We start from the raw sequence: 23,074 nt of genomic DNA, 5'->3' as shown, positions 1-23,074 counted from the left end.
TATTTTAAAAAAAAAAATCTGGACTATACCAATAAGCCAATAATTTTCTTCATTTTATGGCTCATAACTGATAAATGGTTAACTTTACAATTCCACACCATTATGTCTAAATTAATAAAAAATAAAACATTAAATTTTAAATGCTACAAGTGAATTTAGGCATCACAACATTTATAATGCAAAATATGAAAATTTGCTAAAAAATACATTTAACAGTGTTATAAAATTACTGCTTTTAAAGATTAACTTCAGTGGAAATGAGCATGTACAATTAATATCCAATGCTGACCTATATGAACAATATTTACAGATTCTTTTGAGTCAATGAATCAGTCAATTCACAAATTCACAATTCACAAATCCTGTCTGAATAATTCGTTTACAAATCATAAGTCATTCGGGTTTGTAACTGCATGGAGGTGAGTAACTTTCACTTATCACTTTTAGACTTTAAATGTCTGGTTTTCCTCACACTTCAAATCTCTACAATCAGAACCGGACAAGAGTCTCACTATGGGCCAAAACAACTGAGGATCATGGGGCCTCTACCTCTGACCCACATACTGTACAGAACAGGGTGCTGGGCCACGCTAGTCCGACATCAGCTGATCTCTTTGAGATTGTAGCATTTTCTCACAGCGAGTTCAAGCGGCCCAGTTCACAGACCTCAGAGAGACTATTATTGTGTAAGCGAGTGACTGTCAGTTTCACATTATTCTTGAGCCAAGAATGGCTAGCTATGTCTTACTCCACTTCTGGATTTCACTTGGACAATAATATGAAGTATGTTTTTATATTCTTAATGAGTGTAAATATTCATATAATGGCACTTTCCATATCAGTATGTGCAACGAACATATGAAAAGCTAGGACTTGGTCTAAATGAGAATGATATTTATCAAGATAGCATTGTGTTCACACGATGAAGAAATGTACAACTGCACAATGACTTAGAAGCTGCTTTTGTCCCTACAGGGTTGCCACCCGCCATGTTAAGATAAAGACACAGATCTCTGTGTTGAACATGCTAAAGCGACTGGATAAGATAAGGTTCAGAGGACCGAAGCGAGATGAGTTCCTGGACCTTGCCGAGTCCCCCAACGCATCTGACAGCGAATGTAATGACGACATCCCAGTAAAACACCGGAGCTCCATCAAAGACACGGAAGAGCAGCGAGACCCTGTAAGTGACGTTCCTTCATTTGTGGGAATATCAAGGGAGAATCTGTCAGAAAGTGCTGAACAATTTTTTTTTATTTTTTTTTATGTTGTTGAGTGTTGTTTTGTCTTTGTAGAAAAATATAGACATGCGATATGAGCCGTTTCGAAATGGTGTAGACCTCTATTTTGAAGATTTCATAACACCAGTCATAGAAAACCATTCAGTTTAAAAAATAAATTCAATTTCTTTATTCCCATTGTTTTTTGTTTTTTTATAATTCTTTGGTACATGTTATTCTAAAGCAAAAATGGTTTCTTAAAGGGTTAGTTCACCCAAAAATGAAAATGATCCCATGATTTACTTTGCGAGGTTTTGAAGTCCAAAAAAAGCATCCGTCCAGGGAGTTAATAAAGGCCTTCTGATGTGACGCGATGGGTTTTTGTTAAAAATATCCATATTTAAAACTTAATATACTAAAATAACTAGCTTCCGGCAGACGGCTGTACGCGTAGATTTGCGCCGGAAGCGTGAACTCTAACCCGACGCAATGACGAACGCGGAAGTTTAGAGGATAGAGCAAAACAAAACACCAGTCACGAATTATAAGTCTAAAACAAGAATTTTTCAAGAGAAATGTCGGAGGATTTCGATATGAGAAGAGGAGCTTGAGTTTGTTGCCCAGCCCTATTTGTTTGACCTGTGAGAGGCGTCTAAGCTAATGATACTCCTACATCCTGTTGGCTGTTTTCTCACTTTTTTTGTTGTTGTTGTGTTTATTTTGTTATTGAAAGGAAATTGTGCAGCATGTATTTACATATCATCGCTGTTGGATGGAAACCTCGTATCTCCAAAAATTGCTACACTTGCATGTGGCTTTTATTATTAACATTTTACCAAATTCAAGCACAAATGTTACGAGGTTTTTGATGTACGTGTTTTGTCTGTCATTATAACGGCCGCATCTGAGGCAGTAAGTGCATCTCACTACATTTTCATCAACTTACGGTTTATAAAGTTTATTGTAGCATGTTTGTTTTCTGTTATTTGGCCAAAATCTCATGTTATAAAAGATATAGGCTATTTTGAGAACCACTGTGCTAGACTAAGACTGTCTTCTCCTCTCCTCAAATACTATATATGTAGTAATATGTAGTGTTTCCTGAGTAAACACTGTACTTATTCAAAGAACCAGTTCTTTATTTACCTTACACTGCAAACAAACAGACTGTTCAAACTGCGTGCGGAACTTCATTAATGATAGAGGCAGGTGGAGTCATGAGGTTTTACCGACAGTTTAAGGATCCAATGAAGTTACAAGGTTTAGTCGCAAGCTCTTTTTAATACTTTTCATTTGGTTAAATATTTGCAAAACCCACGGACAGACATAAAGGGTGACCAATAGTAATGATTTATGGAAAAAAAAAAAAAAAAAAAAAATACGAAATACGAAATACGGAGATAAGAGGTTTCCGGCCAACAGCAAAGATTCATCTGAAGCTAAAGTCGCTGTCAGCAGTGTGGGCGGCGTTGGGATATTCACTAACAGTATACCGCTGGTCATGTGTTCCAAACTTCTTTTTACCCCTAAGCAAAGAACGAAAAAGAAATTCGCTTTGAGTATATCAGGGCCTTTACAGTGTTAAGCATTTACAGTTGAAGCCTATGTGCAGCTATTGCAATGGTAGCCCATAGACTTCCATTGTAAATGCCTAGCAAATTTTTTTTTTTTTTTTTTTTGATACTGGGGTTTATGTCGAAATGTGTTGGCTATTAAACTTTATTATTAAACAAATACTCCTTTTGAGTTATGAACAGATACTCGTTGAGTAACCTTATTATTAATAATAGTAATACAAAACATGTATTCCCCATCACTTGCTTCCAGCCTGTATTTAGTTCCTGTTCTTTGCATTGCATGAGGAGGCAGACAGCCAAATTCCCAAAGGACTTTCATCCCAAACATCCATTTGCTTCGCTGTATTCCTTTCTGTGTAAATGACCTCTTCCTGTTATTGCAGCTGAGATTTCCCTCCATCGTTCACACCCAGACTTCTAGTCTTAACAAAAATCTCAAAAGAGTTTCTTTGTAAAGCTGCAGTATCTTTTCCTGTGGACATTTGTTTTCTTATGCCGCCGTGTGTTTAGAAATTTTTCAAGAAAAGAACTGATCGGAAACCACGTTTTGACAAAATTATATTATTAAGGGCTATTGTATAGGTCGCCCTCGTCCAAGCACATTTTCACAGAAATTGCATTTGCTGCTTATAATTTGATAAGCACAGGAAAGCTCACCTAAAAGATCTGCTGTGTCTCTGCAAGCTCATGAGCTGGTCACCATGGTTACAGCTGCCGCACTGGCGTCCGGTTGGTGACTAGAGCCGTGATTTATAGAATCCTGGTTATGCTGAACTTCTGTGAAGATGATGCTGTAACATCTCTGGCAGACTGATGTGTAAAATGTCTTTTACAGGGACTCCTAATGGGCACTCATTTATTAGACCGTAACGTGGCCATATTCTGTATTGTTTGATTCAAGAGAATTTCCATTCGACTGTCTGTCGTTTAGATGTTTAAAATGCAAGACACTACAGGCAAAAACTTTTTTTTTTTTTTTTTAATGCACTGATTAGTTTGGAGATTTTGGGCTGTTTGGCTTTTTGTAACATTTTGATTCAGACTAGTGGAAAGAAAACGTATCCAAAATACGTCTTAGTGATTATTTTTGCACTTTATCTATTTGTGTCTAGATTTGAATTACAATACATATCTTTAAAAGCATGTTTAATTAGATCATTTCTAGGGATGTACCAATAATCGGTATTGGCCGATAAAAGCAATTATTTTCACTATCGGCCATTTGCCGATTGTTTAAAAGCAGTCAATGATCATGACCGATTATATCCTGCCAATCAAAAGGAGGCAGAAAAATATGTCAGACTGCAACTCATACTCTGTGTGAAGAAAATATCTCTTGTGTTGAATTTAGGGCAAGTTAATGTGGCAATAATGCATTGACAGTTAAAAAATAGTTACATAAGCTGACTTTATTTGACCCTATGAATCACCCGTAGTTCAAGCCAGGGTGTCCAGGTCCGCAGTTTTTCTCTACACCAAACATTTGTAGCGCGCCTCGCATCCAATAATCACAAAGAGCTTTGTGCTTTGTTACTTCTGATAAGAAACAAAGTCAAATTCTGTCCATTTCATCCCGAAATAGATGCCGTTTTGACACTCTTAAATGTGATGCGGCCAGTCACTGTAGCGCATCAATTCAAGCAGCAGCTCAATATAATACAAGTTGTAGCAAAAAAAAAAACATGCATGAACATCAGGAGGTATGTTGAGAGATATAGTGCAACTTACCAAAATGTACCGTCTAATGTAACCGATCAATCTGTGTTGCGGAAAGACATCAATGTCACAACCTTGTATTTACCTCAGGAAAGTTATTCGATGTTCACAGTTAGTTAGTTAGCTATAAAAAAACACTAATGTGAAGCTTATTTACTGTTAATTATATGTGTATGTTTGAATAAATTTGCCATGAATACAAGTGTTTATGAAAACTACCTGTGCAACTGAGTTGTATACAAACATTGCAGGTTTTATTTGAGTGTAATTATTATATCTGAAAATAAATAGCAGTTGAATATAATAGTTTGAGCTCTGATGTTAATTTTAACCTCTAATATCAGAGTAATGTACCAAATGAGAGGGTTCCCTGTATAGTTTGCAGCATTAAACAGATATCAGATATCATTCTAAATAATCGGCTATCGGCACAGTTTGACATTAACTTTTTTTGCTCACCAGCCGCTGTGGCTAGTTGTTTTCCAAAGTTACTAGCCACTCAGCATTTTCGCTGGCCACAATTTGGCAGCAGGTATATTAGGCTGCTGTCACTTTAAAGGATTAGGTCACTTTCAAATAAAAATTAGCCCAAGCTTTACTCACCCTCAAGCCATCCTTTGTGTATATGACTTTCTTCTTTCTGATGAACATAATCGGAGAAATATTAATAAATATCCTCACACATCCAAGCTTTATAATGGCAATGAACAGGACCAATGAGTTTGAGCTGAAGAAAGTGCCTCCATCCTCATCCATCCATCATAAACAAGTGCTCCGGGGGTTAATAAAGGCCTTCTGAAGTGAAGCGATGCATTTGTGTAAAAAATTTTTTATTTAAACAAGTTATAAAGTAAAATATCAAGCTTCCGCCAGACCGCCTCCCATATTCAACTTACAAAGAAAGTATAAAACTCTAGCAGTTCACAAAGCGTATGCTACGTCCTATGCCTTCCCTATTCAACTTACGAAAAAAGTGTAACTGACGCCATGCCAATTCACACTTTCTTCATAACTTGAATATGGAAGGCGGACTAGCAGAAGCTAGATATTTTACTTTATAACTTGTTAAATATTGGAAAAAAAATGTACACAAATGCTTTGCTTCGCTTCAGAAGGCCTTTATTAACCCCCCGGAGTATGTTTATGATGGATGGATGTGGATGGAGACACTTTCTTCAGCTCATACTCCTTGGTATCGCTCACTGCCATTACAAAGCTCGGATGCATCAGGATATTTATTAATATTTCTCCGATTGTATTCATCAGAAAGAGGAAAGTCATATACACCTAGGATGGCTTGAGGGTGAGTAAAGCTTGGGCTAATTTTCATTTGAAAGTGAACTAATCCTTTAAGACCTAGCACACGGATTTATTATACCATTACATATGTGTTTTCTTTCACTTAAAACATAACCCACTGTGTTTATGTGAACACTCACCAAGACAGCCAATTTGACGTTATTTTGTGTATTTGACTGTTTAACCGCAATAAGCAGCAAAAAACAACTCAATTTAATACAGAGAGGCAGCTTTATGTGCAGAAATCTGCAGGAATGAATAAAATTATGCGCAATCCCACACCGAAATTGCAAATGAAACAAGTGAGGGGAGACAGGTTTGTGTGTCAACTCGCTGTCAGAGAGATGAGAGAGTGAGAAAGCACAGCTGGTATCGTGTATCTGTTCTGCGGGAAACGAGTATAGGAAGTGTTTCAGATGTGTCGGTATTGAAAAATCTATATTTTTGAGAACACTACATTGCACTTGGTTTATTTCTTCAGATGCCTTTTTAAAAGACTACAATTGAAAAATGTATTATATATATATAAAATTCAACCCTCCAAAGTGGCTAGTAGGTGTGACTGTTAAACGCCACTGCTGAAATCCACCTGCATTTGGCGGGTTGAATGGTGTTAATGTAATTTCTCATTTGCATATTTATAACATTTTGGAAAACTACAAAAAAAATTGCAATTCTTAAACTGGGAAATTATGGTGATAGTTATTAGTTATTTTTACCCCATGTCTTGCATTAATTGACCTTAAAAGCTATTGTTGTCATTGCAGTGAGCCTCCATAACCTTCTGAGCTTCTCATAATTTCTCTTACTTATTTTCTCCAGGCTGGTTCGGGGACTCTCACCATGTCTGCTCCTCCCATCCAGGACTACAAAATGTGTGATTCAGACCGACTCAATGAGGTCAAAGGTCATCTGGAGATAGCCTTACTGGAAAAGCACTTTCTTCGTGAGTAACCCAGAAAAACTGTTGCAGCATCCCTGTTTTACATGGTTACATCATTCAAAATTATCATCACTGCTTCCCTGATAGACATCCTACTCTGTTGCTGAATTTGCAGTTCTTTTCTGTGGGATTTCATACTTTATTATGGCCCCATAGTCATTTTTAATGCATTGTGCTTTTAAGCTCTGTTCTAAAACCTTGCAAGTTGTAACGCAGCCCACTGTCTGCATAGTCAGCGATCTTTTAAGGCAGCTGTCATAGAATTGGTTGCATTGACAGTCGACTCGACAAAAGTGGAAGTGGTGAACAGTCATCCTAACATACGGCCACTTTCACCAAGTCAGTTAGGACTGTACACTACCTAATTAATATTCATGAGCCAGGCTGGGATTTATGTTTAAGAACAATTATGTTTTAAAATGGAGTTTTAACTTGGATATCCAGAATTTGTTAGAAACAGATCTTTGGGAACTAGTGATTTGTCCTCACAGGCCTCCAGATCTGCAATATATCTCAAGCTAAATGGGTGATGGCTCAGTGTGTCTGTGGGTTTATCACCCTGAGCAGTGGAGTGAGATCATTCTCATTAGGACGGGAGCAGCCTGCACCTTACAGTGATAAACATATATAATGCTGATCCCTCTCACCTGTACCACTTTTCAATTAGTGAGACTCTCAAAGGCTGAGATTAGCCCTCCGCTGGGGTTCACACACACACGCACCTCCAAACAACAGACGTTTTCTGTAGTAGTATCATCTTTTTCTTTATCTTTTGATTTTTCCAGGATGTTGACGCATGATAATATCTTGTTCCCCATATGATAATTCAGTTTCCCTATTCATTAGATCGGCTTAAACAGAACATTGTTGTGTATTACGAGGTTGGGAGTGTCTGGTCTATTTTTAGACCCTGAGTTTGTATTTTGTATATGTGTGTGTGCATGCGAATTGCCCTCGAGCACTGCAGTACTGGAAAGCAGCAAAAGGTCAGACCTGGGCCGCCAAATTGTTGCTGCCCAAAATAAGCAGACTGGACTTATTAATAGTTTATTACACAACAGAAGCCTCTCCGCTCAAATAAAAGGCAAAACCTGGCGAATCACTGTCTTTGACTTAGTTACAGCGCAGAAGTGATTTAAAACTGTATGATGCTGCTGCAGGGTTATATGAGGTGATGTCAGAGATTTGGATGCTCTTTAGATCAGTGGGTTGTGACTCAGAAATGGGTTATAATATAACATAACATAATATATATATATATATATATATATATATATATATATATATATATATATATTAGGGCTGAATAAAAAAATATCGATTTCTCGATTTTAATCGATTCTCATTTTTACGAACCGATATCGATTCTTAAATCCCAAGAATCAATTAGTCTAGTCTGTTTTCAGTTGATGAATGAACAGAACATGTAGCGCGCCTCCCATCCAATAAATCGCAATAATCTTTGTGCTTGACGATATTGATGATAATGATGATATTCTTATGATATTCAAAAAATAAATACCGTTTTGGCGCTGTTCAATGTGACGTGACAGATCGCTGTAGCGGCAGCACAGAGCGCATGTGAACATCCTCTCCTCCGCTTTAATACCAGTTACAGCACGAAATAAACATGAATAAACATCTGAAGGTATGTTAAAATATACAGTATAACTTACCGTAATCCGTATCATGTCTCATGTAATCGCTCAATCAATGTTTCAACCTCGGAAAGACGTCAATAAAACAGCTTGTAAACAATGTCACGTAACGTCACATTTACCTCAGAAAAACATTCAGTGACCATAAACTCATTAGTCCGCTAGAAAAATGAACTCTAGAGAGCAGCATTCTGATAAATATATGCACTGTTACATATTCATTATAATTTTTTAATGTTCTTCAATATTTAATGCTTGTTTGAATAAATCAGTTATGACAGCCACGATTTAAATGTTCATATTTCAAAAAAATGAATTGGAGTAGAAATATGATTATGTAATTCTAAACTTTATTTATTATAAACAACATCATTGAGTGTAATTTAAGTGTTTGCATATAAATAAGTTAATTTTAACCTTCAATATTATAGTAAAGTAGTACAGCATTAGTTGAGAGATTTTTCTTTTTTTTTTTTTTTTTTAGAATTTGTTTGCCATGTACTGTATCTGATATACTACATCCAAAATAATCGATATCGATATCAAATCGGATTTAAATCGCCAGCATGTGTATAGAAATCAAATTGAATATATATATATATATATATATATATATAAATTGTTTATAATTGAATAATGTAATTACCTATTTAAATAAAAATATGTAATATAATATTATTAAATTATATTCAAGTGTTTAAATGATCAGAATCAAGTATTGCAGCAGTGCATTATATAGCAGTGTAGTACTATTAACGTTTATGAACGTGAAGTCCGAAGATCTTTTAACCAGTTACTTGAGTCTTGTGATGTTGGTAGATGCCAGGGGTCAGTAACAAACGGTCATAAGATCATAAGACAGATCTTCATACTTCTCATCCCTCGTGTCACTGTTCTTGGATCATATGATGTGACCTTTTTGGAAGCTGCAGCTGTCTCAGTTTTACAATAGAGTTGTGCTGACTGCAAGTGACTCCTTGCTCAGTCAGAACATACAACGCAAACATACACAATATCAACATGAAAGACAGATGAATCTTTCAAACATATACTTCCTTGATCATTTATTTTCGTTTATTTGTTGTTTTTTTTCCATTCAACTTTCTGAAGGATAATGATGCTCTAGCTTAACATGAGTAGTTCACATATTCATTATATCAGATGGCTCTGTGATGAGCTAGCATTGGTCCATGGTTTTGTGTAGCCTTTGCCATTGTGTCCATGGCCTTTTTGGCAGAGACAGGCACGGCTGATTTTGTGAACTATGTGAATGGATGCTGTCAGTCAGAAAGGCTTTCATATGCTTAGTTGCTTTAGTGAAAATGGGCCATTAGATGCTATCTTTTTTTCTATCTTTTTTTGCTCTAGCAAGTTAGCGTGAGCTGAGGCTCACGTTTTTATGTCAGTATCTCAGAAAGGGCAGCACAGTCGGCCAAAATCCAATCTGGCAAACAGAACAAATGTGTCCTTATCAAGCCATAAAAATGTTGTTTACATTTCAAGTTCCTTCCTCATAGTTACTGCCCAAACAATGTGCTGATTTCTTATGGGTTAATTATGGAATTACTTTATCATTTAACTATTAACATTTAAAAAAATCTTTATTTAGATAATTACTTTTTTTTTTTTTTTTTTTTCAGTTCTATTTGGTGCTACTAGTGGCACAGAAATGATACCTTTACCTTTAACCTGAGTGTAAAAGTAACCAAAGTACATTGTGACTAAGCAACTCCTCAATGTTTTAACACTATTTTGTTGCACTGAGATTGTGTTACATTTCCCTGTTGACTTACGGGTTATTGGTTTACAGTTACTTACCATTATGTTTACAGTAAGTGCCGTTTGAGTCCAGTGTCTCATTTGTACATTGCAGCAAAAATATTGTTCTAAGACTTAGTGCTTTTGAGCATGGCAAGGATTAATATCTGCTTACATGATTAATTCTGCCACATTTCACTGTAACCATTGAAAGTGAAGTTGAGCTTGCATACCAGAAAAAAAAAAGCATAAATCTAGCAAATGTTCCCAAAAGGATTATTCATGTAAAGCTCCTAAACATTTCCTTTGCACGACGTGTAACAGGAGATTAGGATATCTGTAAGTGGTTTGTTCTTATTCTTTATTATTCTTATTATTAATAGTAATAGTAATATGGCTTATTTATAATTTTTATCATTTAATTGTAATTTTTGTGCAACTAGATCTAAATTTGCTTTCCTTCTAGTTTTCTGACACTCTGAACACGCTGTAAAGTGAAGAATACCACGGGGGATTAGATCAGGCTATAAATATTCATTTCAATCTATTGTTTTATCATTGTGAAACAGCTTGTTCAGTCCCTCTGTCCACTAGCTCCGGGTTTAGCGACGGCCCCTGGGGTCTGCACTGATCATCTGTATTCAGATGTCTTCTCTTTAGCACACCTGCCCTTGAGTCAGCAGCAGGGGGTCTTTATCATGACTATAGCGCCTCTGTGGGAGACTCGGGAACTGCTGAATTATAGATGAAGATGGGCTTGTGTTCCAGGCAACCTTGAAGCAGGCATTGTATGCAATAAAGGGCAGGCAGAAAAAGTACTCGATCAGGGCTATTGTGCTGGTGCATGAGAGTCGAGAGGCAAAAAGTTTTCAAAATGCTGTTAGAAGAACTGTGACAATGTATTTTTCCTTTTTATTTGATCAAGGATTCTGCAAGCAGTTACATGTTTGATTCAAGAATCATTAAAGGGTTAGTTCACCCAAAAATGAAAATACTGTCAATAATTACTCATCTTCGCAAATGAAGCTCTTTTTGATGAAATCCGAGAGCTTTCTGATCCCTAATAGAAGGCAACGCAATCAAGGCCCAGAAAGTTAGTAAAGACATCATTAAAACAGTCCATGTGACTACAGTGGGTCAAACTTAATGTTATGAAGTAGCGAGAATACTTTTTATGAGCAAAAAAAACACAAAAATAACGTTACACTTTGTATAAATTACACATTGTGTAAACAGTGCAGCTAGGGCTGCACGATAATGGTTAAACTGATAATCACGATTATTAATCACGATTACTCTATCAAAAAGGGTAATGTAGTTATGGCCATTTTACAAGTTCTTTACCAACCTAAACTTCACCCAAAAGGCCTGTAGGTGGCACACCGACTTCATTTAACCGACTATGATAACTTCGTGAGATGGTAAAGAAAAAAAAAAAAAAAAAACTTTGTTAGATGGTAAATCAATACAAAACACATGGTTTTGGTGAACACTTTGTAATCTGTATTCACATTAGATTTTTAAAGCAACACAATTCGTTTGCAAATGAGACAAACCACAGATTCAGATTGCCCTGCAAATTGGTAAAGCAAAGAACGATGCTCTTTGATATAAAAAAAAAAAAAAATGTCCCTGGTGGTGGGATCGTTTTCAATTGATTAACATTATGAAAACTGGTAAAACCTTTAGGAACTTCAAAAGATAAAACAACGAAACTCCTAATATTATTTCCAATAATTCCAAACTATGTTCATTTTCCCGATTGAATTGTCACATAGGTTGCAAAAGAGCATTCTGCAAACAGTAAGGTGGAGAATGGAGATCCGTGTTGCATTGAAATTCATCACTGAAGGTTTGATCATGGCAGATTTAGTCTCACAAATAGTACGAGTGGCTTATAAAGAAACAAAGTCTGGCTGTATGACACTTTCATTGAAGCAGAATTGCGCAGTGGAGATCGCTAAACTCCAGCGCACGTTTGTTTTCAGACCATCAGCGCTTCTTCCGCATTTAGAGGGAGCGCGTGCACAGACGGAGTTGCGAGATTGCACAGATGAAGTAAAACACCGGGAAGACAGTAAATCTTTTTAAGGGAAAAGCTCAATTTAGGGGAATTAAGCTCTTTGCATCTGGCAACCACAAGCATATCCCAAAGAAAAAACACGTTTTCAGGATAAATAACGAGCGGGCCAATATGACGATTATTTGTAATCAATCAAGAGAAGCAGATATTGTTATCATGATTAAAATACGATTAACGTTAATTGTGCAGCCCTAAGTGCAGCGCTTCCAGGTTCTACATCAGAACGTCGACTGACACCGTATCTACACCGGACATGACCGTTGTCGCTCGCAACGCAACAGCTAAAAGCTGTCCACACTGGACACGACAAAGTGCCCGTTGCAAAGCATTTGTCCTTCGTGTCAGTACATCAAAAATTGAAAGTGGCATTCGTTTACTGTCGGAGATTTGTTGTTCACGTCGCGCCGCATCCGGTGCAGACGGCATCACTGATTATAATGGGTTCTATTGTCTTTTGTCGCATCCGGTGTAGACACGGTGTTAGTATTAGCTTCTGCATCAGCATCACACGCATGCATCGTGGTGCTCGTGAACGGCGTCGGAGACTGACACAGAAGAAAAGAAATTGTTGAATAATGTCTGTATTTTTGTTTTGGTTTTTGTGCACAAAAAGTATTCTCATCAGTTCATTAAATTAAGGTTGAACCACTAGTCACGTGGACTATTTTAACGATGTCTTTAGTACCTTTTTGGGCCTTGAAAAGTGGTAGTTGCATTGCTGTCTATAGCGGATCAGAAAGCTCTCGGATTCCATCAAAAAGATCTTCATTTGGGTTCCGAAGATGAATGAAGGTCTTAAGGGTGTGGAACGAAACAAGGATGAGTAATTAATTTTTGGGTGAACTAACCCTTTAAGTTCTCTGAAATTGAGCATGAAGTGTCTCATCTTCCTCTGCTGAGTGTCCTGCCCTGTGAGAGCGCTTAATATTGTGTCATCTTTGAGATTTAGAATGACTTAATTGGTCTGAATCTGCACCCTCAGGATTCTGCAGAAAGCACAACAGATTTCCACACAATTCGAAATTCTGTCATTTGCAAAATGGTACCCAAATCTGTAACTGACATGTTTAGTCATTTGCTTTTTCTCATTATAACAGCATACTGAAAGGGTTTTGATTAAATGTCATTTAAAGCGGCAGAGAGCCACCTCCATGTTTTCTGATTGGCGCTCTGCACTGGCTGCACTCTAATTTATTTTTGCTGTGCTTAGAGCCTAGTCATTTCTATGATATCTGTCAGGTGTTAGGGAAGTTTTATACCTTGTACAATATATTTTTAAAAAAATGCTTTCAGCAGCTTTAAACTGCTTTGGTTTTGTTTTTTAATAAAGGGAATAGTTAAGCCATGTTTAAATGGTGACAGTTGTTTATTTTCATATCTTTCTTTTTGATCCTGCACCTGAGATAATTTGGATGTGCATACTTTTTCCCTCTTTTTTAAAACACATTTTACCATGACCTCTATTCCAATGAATTTCCCGCACATTTGGCTCAGAAAATATAGAAAATGTGTGCAGATTATATGTAGGCAATGGTCATGAATGTCTTAATTTTCAGCTTATTCAGGTACATTTAGATAAACTGATGTATTTATATATATTTTTTTTTTAATATTTTTTTAGATATAACACAGGTTTCTTATTACTGAAATACTTTATTCTGGTCAATTGTATCATTCTGCTCTTAGATAAGTTTGTATAAGTGCTCTAAAAAAGCTGTTATCACTTTGCTGTCTCTCATCAGAATAAAATAACTTTAAATCAATATTTCATATTTATTTGTTTACGTATTTGCTAAGCTGTACACAATAGTCAAGTCACCTTTATTTGTATAGCGCTTTATACAAAAGAAATGGTTTCAAAGCAGCTTCACAATAATAAACCGGAAAGTAACAAAACTATTATTCAAACTTTATCAAAATAAGAGATTCAAATTCTGCTGTAAGCAAGATAATAATGTCATTATTCAGTTCAGTGTGGATTCAATTCAGTTAAACAGCTGTGTAAAGTTCATTCATTATGAAACAAGTTCTATTCAGCTATAAAGCAGCTATACAGAAGACAATAGTGTCATTATTCAGCTCAGTTTTGTTCTCATCTGATAGTGTGAGAGCAGTCAAATCAATATTACTAAATATTAAGTGTCCCCAACTAAGTAAGCCAAAGGAACTCAAACTCCATCAGGTGACAGAAATAGAGTAAAAAAAACCTTGGGAGAAACCAGGCTCAGTTGGGGAGGCAGTTCTCCTCTTGCCTAGATGAACATTTAGCCAGGCATTATTGCAAAATAAACTGATACAAGATCCTGATCATGCTGTCAGGGTTTATTTTACAACAATGACCAGCTGACTCATCTTTGTATTACTTGGATATTTGATTTCTGTGGCCAAATAGACCTCAAGCTTGCTGAAGGTTTCAAGCGAAACCACACCACTGCGTTTCCTGAAGTCAACAACAATCTCCTCAGTCCTTTAATCATGCAGTTGAACTGTTTTCTTTGTGTATTGCTCACAGAGGAGGAGTTGAGGAAGCTCCGAGAGGAGACAAATGTCGAGACCCTGAAGCTGGAGCTGGAGAAAGAGAAAACGAAAAGAGTCGATCTCGAGCAGAAAATGAGTGAAATTCTCAGATCCAGGTATGGGAGGTGATGCTTTTCAACAGTATAGAAGTTTCCCACAACAACATTTGGCACGTCTACATTATATAACTCAATACATGTTCCTTTTTAGTTATTTCTATATTTATTTGTTGTTAATACTTTCTAAACAATAAGTGTGCTTGGTCCAGACTAGAAGATTCACCACCTCCACCTCCAAAGCCACAAGTCACTTCAGTCAATGGAACAGGTAAAGCTTAGTTTATCCTCCTTATAGATCTATAATCTTTAGGGCTGTAAAATCGATTAAACGCAAAATAAAAGTTTGTGTTTGTTTACATATAATGTGTGTGTACTGTGTATATTTAAATACGCGCATGTATACATTTAAGAAATTTCTGTCATATTTATATATAATATAAATTATACACACTATAATATATATTTATTTTGGAGGCAATTAATCGCGATTAATCGATTTTACAGCTCCACTTTAGACCCACTTACAAATGGAAATTTTGACATCTCTAAAAGCAATACTTCATCATATTCACTTTTGCTTGTTGTTGTTTAGAGGGGGTCCGTGTATCTTTTGTTCATTCGTTTTTTGATTTTAATATTGAAATCAGAAAATGAAAAAACGGCACCTTTTTCGTTTTACGTTCAGGGGTAGAAAATGAATAAACAACTTGAATATTTGATCTCTACAAGTGGGCGGGAATGAAACACCCCTTTCCGTTGATTGGTCAACCAAACATTAAATGGTGCCGTCATCAGTTCTTCCGCAGATCAGCGCAGCAGAATAATAGTCCTTCGCTGCGATGGATTCTTAACGCGTTTATCGCAACTACATTTAATCTCTTTCTCATCAAACAGCCAGACTAACGAATGGCTTGACACAAACCATACCGAGGCAGAGCCTAGACAAGGCTTTCTTTTGTGTCCATAAATTCGGCAACTTACGCATGTTTATCTCAGAAATATTATCATTATACTAGTTTATCTCAGAAATAACAATTTACTTCGCACCTGCACTCACAACTACCTAATAGCAAAAACTTTTGGCACACTGCCTGTTTTATTATTGCTGACCACCTATCAAAATCTGTGTGGCAACGCTGCGCAACTCACGGGACAGCACAGAGATATGGTAGTGAAGCCCAAAGCAGTAGCAATTTAAGTCATCATACACAGAAGTCATAACTTTTTTTTAGGCAATAATGATAAAACAGGCAGTGTGACAAAAGTGTTGGCTATTAGGTAGTTGTCAGTGCAGGTGCAAGGTAAATTGTTATTTCTGAGATAAACTAGTATAATAATAATATTTCTGAGATAAACACGTGTAAAATGCTGAATTTATGGACACACAGAAGAAAACCTTGTCTAGGCTCTGCCTCGATATGGTAGCCTATGTGTCAAGCCATTCATTCGTCTGACTGTTTGATGAGAAAGAGATTAAATGTAGTTGCAATAAACGCGTTAAGAATCCATCGCAGCGAAGGACTATTATTCTGCTGCGCTGAACTGCGGAAGAACTGATGACGGCACCATTTAATGTTTGGTTGACCAATCAGCGGAAAGGGGTGTTTCATTCCCGCCCACATGTTGAGATCAAATATTCAAGTTGTTTATTCATTTTCTACCCCTGAACGAAAAACAAAAAATCAAGCCGAATTCTTGTTTTTCATTTTGTTTGAAAAAAATTAAAAACAAAAAAGATGCAGTTTTTTCATTTTTCCGATTTCAATATTAAATCAAAAAAACGAATGACCAAAAGATACACGGACCAGAGGGAGTATTCATTGGATGGTGCGAGTGACTTGAGTGCTTGAAAACAAAGTCCACTAGAAAGCGAGCACGCATCGAATGCGTCCTTCCACGCTAACAGCCAAATGAGTATACTTCATAAGGCAAAATGCGGAAAATGAATTATAATCGGGCCTTAAAGGATTAGTTCACTTTAAAATGAAAATTACCCCATGATTTACTCACCCTCAAGCCATCCAAGGTGTATATGACTTTCTTCTTTCAGACGAATACAATCGGAGTTACATTAATAATCACTCTGATGCTCCCAAGCTTTATAATGGCAATGCATGGAAACCACCTGTTTGAAGCTCAAGAAAGTACATCCATCCATCATAAACGTACTCCACACAGCTCCGGGGGGTTACTAAAGGCCTTCTGAAGTGAAGTGTTTGTGTAAGAAAAATATCCATATTTAACACGTTATAAAGTAAAATCACTAGCTTCCGACCAAGCAGCCATACAGCTTCTTTTTGTGTCTACAGCGTAACTTATGCGATGTATAACGTAGGATGTAACATAGTACGTCGCGTAAGTAAGTGGAGTCCATTTGGCCGGAAGCTAGTTATTTTACTTTATAACATGTTAAATATGGATATTTTTCTTACGCAAACACATCGCTTCGCTTCAAAAGGCCTTTATTAACCCCCCTACAATAAGTCTTATATCTGAGTAACAAAAAAGATATGCATCATATCGTAATCTGGAATGTGTTCTGCACAAAAATGCAGCCTTTATTGGTGAATGCATAATAATGAGTGGTCCAAAACATGATTACATGCAGTCTACACCTAAATAAAATGTTTTTGTGTTTTATCTGGTTTTGAGAATGACACATTTGGCTTTACTCTTGCTATTTGTGTTTTGTTGGGAGATGGTTTGGCGTTGTGTAACTACTAGCTGCGGGCACACAGTCCCTCATTTAGAATAATCCGGATTCATCAACATTAGAACGAGAAGAATAAATTGAATTGCATATGCACCTGTTCTGCCTGAAACTTTGTGTGGCAATTTTGTTCTGTGCGCTTAACAACACTTTATTAGTGAATGAGAACCAGTGCTCTTATTTTGAAGGAACATAATTATAGTTTATCCATCGCTTCAGCTGATTGATATGATAGCGGATTTTAGCTTTTTGACATTTGCTTTCTTTCATGCTTCAGATATTTTGTTATATCATAGTTCATTCTTTTATTATTTTGTCAACTGCAGTTTATGTACAAGAGTTTTTTTATTCACCTATAATTAAACATCCCTTGAAATGGCCGATAAAAGCCCAAACAAGGCTTCCTCTTGATTTTCACACCATACTTTAATCCTGAATGTATCTCTACACTAGAAGTGTCACTTTCTATGAGCCGTTTGTCTCTTTTAGATTAACATTTGTGATAATGCTCAATTGAATTCTGAGAATATTACCACCCTTTTTAGGTTGTAGATGTTCATAGTGTGAATCGGTTAAATGTCTGTAATGCTGCATTGAAGTGTTGTTCTGTTTTTGAACTGACAGGGGACAAACAGAAGGAGACCTTAAGCTCTCGGCTGTGGAAATGGCTCTATGAGCGCTTTGGTGTTTATATCGAAGACTTCCGCTTTCAGCCTGAGGAGAATACAGTCGAGACTGAGGAACCACTAAGTGCTAAAAGGTGAGCAGCCCAAATAAAGCCTCCTTTGGTTTGTTTAGATTAATAATTTACAGGTTTTGAAGGCAGGTTGAACAGAGAACCGCTCAACCCATGGGTCATTCCTGTCATGCAGTACCTTTTGAACTGTTACTTTTTAAAAATGTATGCTTGTGTTGTATTTTGAGGAAGCATTTCTATAAAAAGGTATACCAGACTGGTCAAATATACTAAAACATTAAGTTATTTACACACTATTAAATTACTTAAATGTATACATTATATTATATTATATTATATTATATTATATTATAATCATCAAAAAAAAAAAAAAAACACTAACAGGGCATAAGAAAAACAAAAACATTTTTATGGAGAAATCGGTTCAGACTAAAATGCTTATTATCATATTTACACACTATTACATGATTAATTACATTTGTTTTATTTTATGATATAATACTGTGTGTGTATATGTGTGTGTGTGTGTGTGTGTGTGTGTGTGTGTGAGCATAAGAAAAAAAATTACAAATTGTAAAAATATTCCAAGAAAATATGTTTTGTTTGAAACTTTTTGAATAAATAAACAAATTAACTCCTGGAATATTATTTCATAAACTGCCAGTTTTTGTCGACATGACAAAATGGCAATATCTATTTAAAACCAAAATAAATTTGAGATTTTCATGATTTATAGTCCAGCTTTATGTTCAGTTAATTGCAATTTTATGAAAAGAAAACTAACATGATTTCCCTCTTTAAAACATTTTTTTTTTTAACTGATAAAAGTTTCTTATTTTATCCAATATATTCAGACGTATATAATGGAAACATGAAAATGTGCTGCATAATAGGAATGACCTGGATGTAATTTTGCTAGGGGTGATTAAAAATTATTAATTCTATTTATTTATTTAAGAATTAAAATTAAAAACCCATACCTTTTTTGTTAGATTTTCTGTTTTATACTTTGAATATTTTATACATCTTAAATTATTGTAACGTAGAGCAAGGTAGGTCATTCACTGTCACGTCTCTACTGTAGTCAGCCCAGCTTACAGTCTCAATGTTCATGCTATTTCTAGCTTTATAATTTCACCCTCCCAACGGATGTCATTAAATAATTAATTTTCTTTTCTCCTCTTTGCAGATTAACTGAAAATATGAGACGACTCAGTAAGTATTTTTTATACTGCAGCCCAAAAAACCCCTCCAAGCCATAACGCTAGAAATTTTAACAGATTGCAGCCCCATTTTAATTCCCAGTCAGCCTGTGTTTAATTCACATCACCTCTGCTGTGTCACGAGCATGAAACTGACTGTGTTCTGGTCTGTGTGTCACGTGTGTGTTTTCAGAACGGGGTGCTAAACCTGTAACTAACTTCATGAAGAACCTTTCTGCCTTATCCAGCTGGTACTCTGTCTACACGTCAGCCATCGCCTTTATTGTGAGCACGGCCCACCACCCACACAAACCCCTCAAACACTATTCATCACTGTTTATCATGTTTATGTAGCCACCTGGTCCAAAGTGTCTGTTTTACTACCATAATTAAAGCAAATAAAATTTATTGCCAAGCTCTTTGTTGCCTGTACATCACCAGATACGGAAAAGCCCCACCTCAGGTTAAACTAATCTGTTTGCACTGTTTAATGTTTATTAGGTCAGTGTGATAAAAGTTGGCTGATCTTAAAATACAAACATGTAGATATATAGTGCCGCCACATGGTGGTTCAACATGTCTGACATGCCATCCTTCATTTTAATGTCTTCTTCCCTCTCATCTTTTCCACAGATCTATATGAATGCTGCCTGGCATGGCTGGGTTATCCCCATGTTTCTATTTTTAGCCATTCTGCGGTTGTCCTTGAATTACCTCATAGCAAAGTACGTCCGACATAATCTATCACTGGTTCAATTCACAACTAGTTCACAAACCCATGTGCTGGTTGCATGACATGGGATCTGATCCATAATTATATATCCCTTTTACTATTAGATTTTTTTAATTTTAAAATAATTTTTTTTTTTTTTACCATTACATTTTTAAAAGACTTATAGGATTAGTTCACTTTTAAATAAACTTTTGCTGATAATTTACTCACCCCCATGTCATCCAAGATGTCCATGTCTTTCTTTCTTCAGTCGAAAAAAATGAAGGTTTTTGATGAAAACATTACAGGATTATTCTCCTTATAGTGGACTTCAGTGGCCTCCAAACAGTTAAAGGTAAAAATTACAGTTTCAGTGCAGCTTTAAAGGGCTTTAAACGATACCAGACGAGGAATAAGGGTCTTATCTAGCGAAACGATCGGTCATTTTCGAAAAAAATACAACTGTTTATGTTTTATATAAACAAACGTTCGCCTTCTAAATGCCTCCGCCAAAACCGCATTTCTGATTCTCCAAAAAGCTTACGCTGTATGTCCTACGCCTTTCCTATTCAACTTACGGAAAAAATGTAACTGCCGCTGCGTTCGTTCCGTAAGTTGAATAGGAAAGGCGAAGGACATACAACGTAAACATTTTGGAGAATACAGAAATGCGGTTTTGGCGGAGGCACTTAGAAGGCGAACGTTTGTTTATATAAAGCATATACAGTTGTATTTTTTTTTTTTTTTTTTTTTCAAAAATGACCGATCGTTTCGCTAGATAAGACACTTATTCCTTGTCTGGTATCGTTTAAAGCCCTTTGAAGCTGCACTGAAACTGTCATTTGGACCTTCAACCGTTTGGTGTCCATTGAAGTCCATTATATGGAGAAAAATCCTGGAATGTTTTCATCAAAAACCTTAATTTTTTTTCGACTGAAGAAAGAAAGACATGAACATCTTGGATGACATGGGGGTGAGTAAATTATCAGCAAAAGTTTATATAAAAGTGAACTAATCCTTTAAATGTTACATTTAAATTTGATAAAACAGTTCTGTCTGTATTTTTTCAGAGGTTGGAGGATACAGTGGAGCATTGTGCCTGAGGTGTCCGAACCAGTGGTAAATATTAGCCACATTTTGATTTATTAACATCAGTAAGCTGTTCAAATTTGCTTGAAAAGGCTTAATGGTTCATTTGTGCTCTTTTTATTAGGAACCTCCGAAGGAAGATCTTACGGTCTCAGAGAAGTTCCAGTTAGTGTTGGATGTTGCACAGAAAGCACAGGTAAGTGATCTGCGGTGTAATGCAGACACCTTTCATTTTGTTTCACACATAAAGCTGTTGACGCGCAAGTGATGTCTTTTCACAGAATCTATTTGGAAAGATGGCAGACGTATTGGAAAAGATCAAAAAGTGAGTATGTGAGGTGTTGAATTGTGGGGATGGGCGGTACGACAATGTATAATGGTTGAGATGTCATTCGATTCTGCTTTTTTTAGCTGATTTTTAAAATTCAACACCAAGAAACATTTTTAACTTGTGCATTATATATATTTTTATTTTATTCAAGTTCCAAATAAATAAATTCGAAATTATTTAATTGACTGGATTATTTTATGATTGTGATATATTTATAAAAATATATTTTTGTTTTATCATCATTATTATTATTATTATTATTATTATTATTATTATTATTATTATTATTATTTTAAAAAAGTACTATTGTGAGAGCGTAATGTTGATTATTTAAAATGACCCATACCATGATATTGATCATATTTTGGTAGTACTGACTTGTTTAAGTATGTAAATGTAAATTTACATGCATATATGTATGATGTGCATTGCATTGCAGTCTGTTCATGTGGGTGCAGCCTGAAATCACACAGAAACTGTATGTTGGTTTGTGGATGGCCTTTATCGCTTCCTGTTTACTGCCATATAAACTCATGGGGTTCATGATTGGTAAGAAACTCAGTTTGACATGTGACAACATTTTTAATGTGCTGCTTTTTTTGTATTTTTTTATACTCAAGTCTCTAACTTTCATTTCTTTCAGGGATCTATGCCGGCATCAAATTCTTCATCATCGACTTCATCTTCAAAAGCTGCCCCAAACTGAGGGACAAGTACGACACACCCTACATTGTATGGGCCAACTTACCCACAGACCCGCAGCTCAAAGAGCGTAACAACGCCACACTGAGCAGACGGGTGAGTGAAACTGTTCGCGTGCGCAACACCATTGTTTCAGTTTCAAAAAGCTTGTAAAATATTAATCCTGATTCCTTTTTGTCTCTTTGTGGGGAAGAACTTATCAGTTATGACTGAAAATGAGCGATAACTTCCTCTTTTAGTTAGTAGCCTTTATTCAACCAACATACAACTCAAGAGTGAGCTGGTTAAGCTGGCAAAAAGAATATATAATATGATATATAAAATAATATAATATAATATAATATAAAATGTAATATAATAATATATGAGAAATCAAGAGTGACCTGGCCAAGCTGTTAAAAAATATATATATAGCGTATATTATATTATATTATATTTGTATATATTTTATTTTATTTTATTTTATTTTTATTAATTTATTTAATTAATTGTATGTATTTATTTATTTGATTGATTGTCATCTTAGCCAGCTCACTCTTGAATAAGAGTTGTATTTAAAAATATATATATATCGTAGCATTATTTTTGTTTTGTTTTGTTTTGTTTTTATTTTATTGCCATCTTAGCCAGGTCACTCTTGAGTAAGAGTTGTATCTTAAAAAAAAAAAAAAAAATATATATATATATATATATATATATATACCTTTATTATTATATTATATGATATTATGTTATATTATATTTGTCATTTTATTTTATTTTTATTTTTTATTTTATTTTATTTTATTGCCATCTTAGCCA

The 23,074-nt window shown here is 35.6% G+C and overlaps 1 protein-coding gene across 4 annotated transcripts in view; it reads left to right on the top strand.

Annotated features, from left to right (window-relative positions):
- The window catches only part of gramd4b (GRAM domain containing 4b), a 40,581-nt gene that overhangs the window by 7,437 nt on the left and 10,070 nt on the right, over window positions 1-23,074 (top strand). For all 4 annotated transcript variants that reach the window (XM_051884307.1, XM_051884309.1, XM_051884308.1 and 1 more), the window contains exons 2-14: window positions 976-1,183; window positions 6,635-6,758; window positions 14,767-14,887; window positions 15,040-15,098; window positions 18,165-18,300; window positions 19,427-19,452; window positions 19,633-19,724; window positions 20,073-20,164; window positions 21,222-21,270; window positions 21,365-21,436; window positions 21,522-21,565; window positions 22,011-22,120; window positions 22,215-22,369. In XM_051884307.1, coding sequence (XP_051740267.1) covers window positions 976-1,183; window positions 6,635-6,758; window positions 14,767-14,887; window positions 15,040-15,098; window positions 18,165-18,300; window positions 19,427-19,452; window positions 19,633-19,724; window positions 20,073-20,164; window positions 21,222-21,270; window positions 21,365-21,436; window positions 21,522-21,565; window positions 22,011-22,120; window positions 22,215-22,369 — 1,288 coding nt within the window. The remainder of the gene's footprint in view (window positions 1-975; window positions 1,184-6,634; window positions 6,759-14,766; window positions 14,888-15,039; window positions 15,099-18,164; window positions 18,301-19,426; window positions 19,453-19,632; window positions 19,725-20,072; window positions 20,165-21,221; window positions 21,271-21,364; window positions 21,437-21,521; window positions 21,566-22,010; window positions 22,121-22,214; window positions 22,370-23,074) is intronic.

This window comes from Ctenopharyngodon idella, chromosome 24 (assembly GCF_019924925.1).
Source record: "Ctenopharyngodon idella isolate HZGC_01 chromosome 24, HZGC01, whole genome shotgun sequence".
NCBI classification, from domain to species: Eukaryota; Metazoa; Chordata; class Actinopteri; order Cypriniformes; family Xenocyprididae; genus Ctenopharyngodon; species Ctenopharyngodon idella.
The sequence above is the reverse complement of the archived record's forward strand: the minus strand, read 5'-3'. Positions and strand labels throughout refer to the sequence as shown.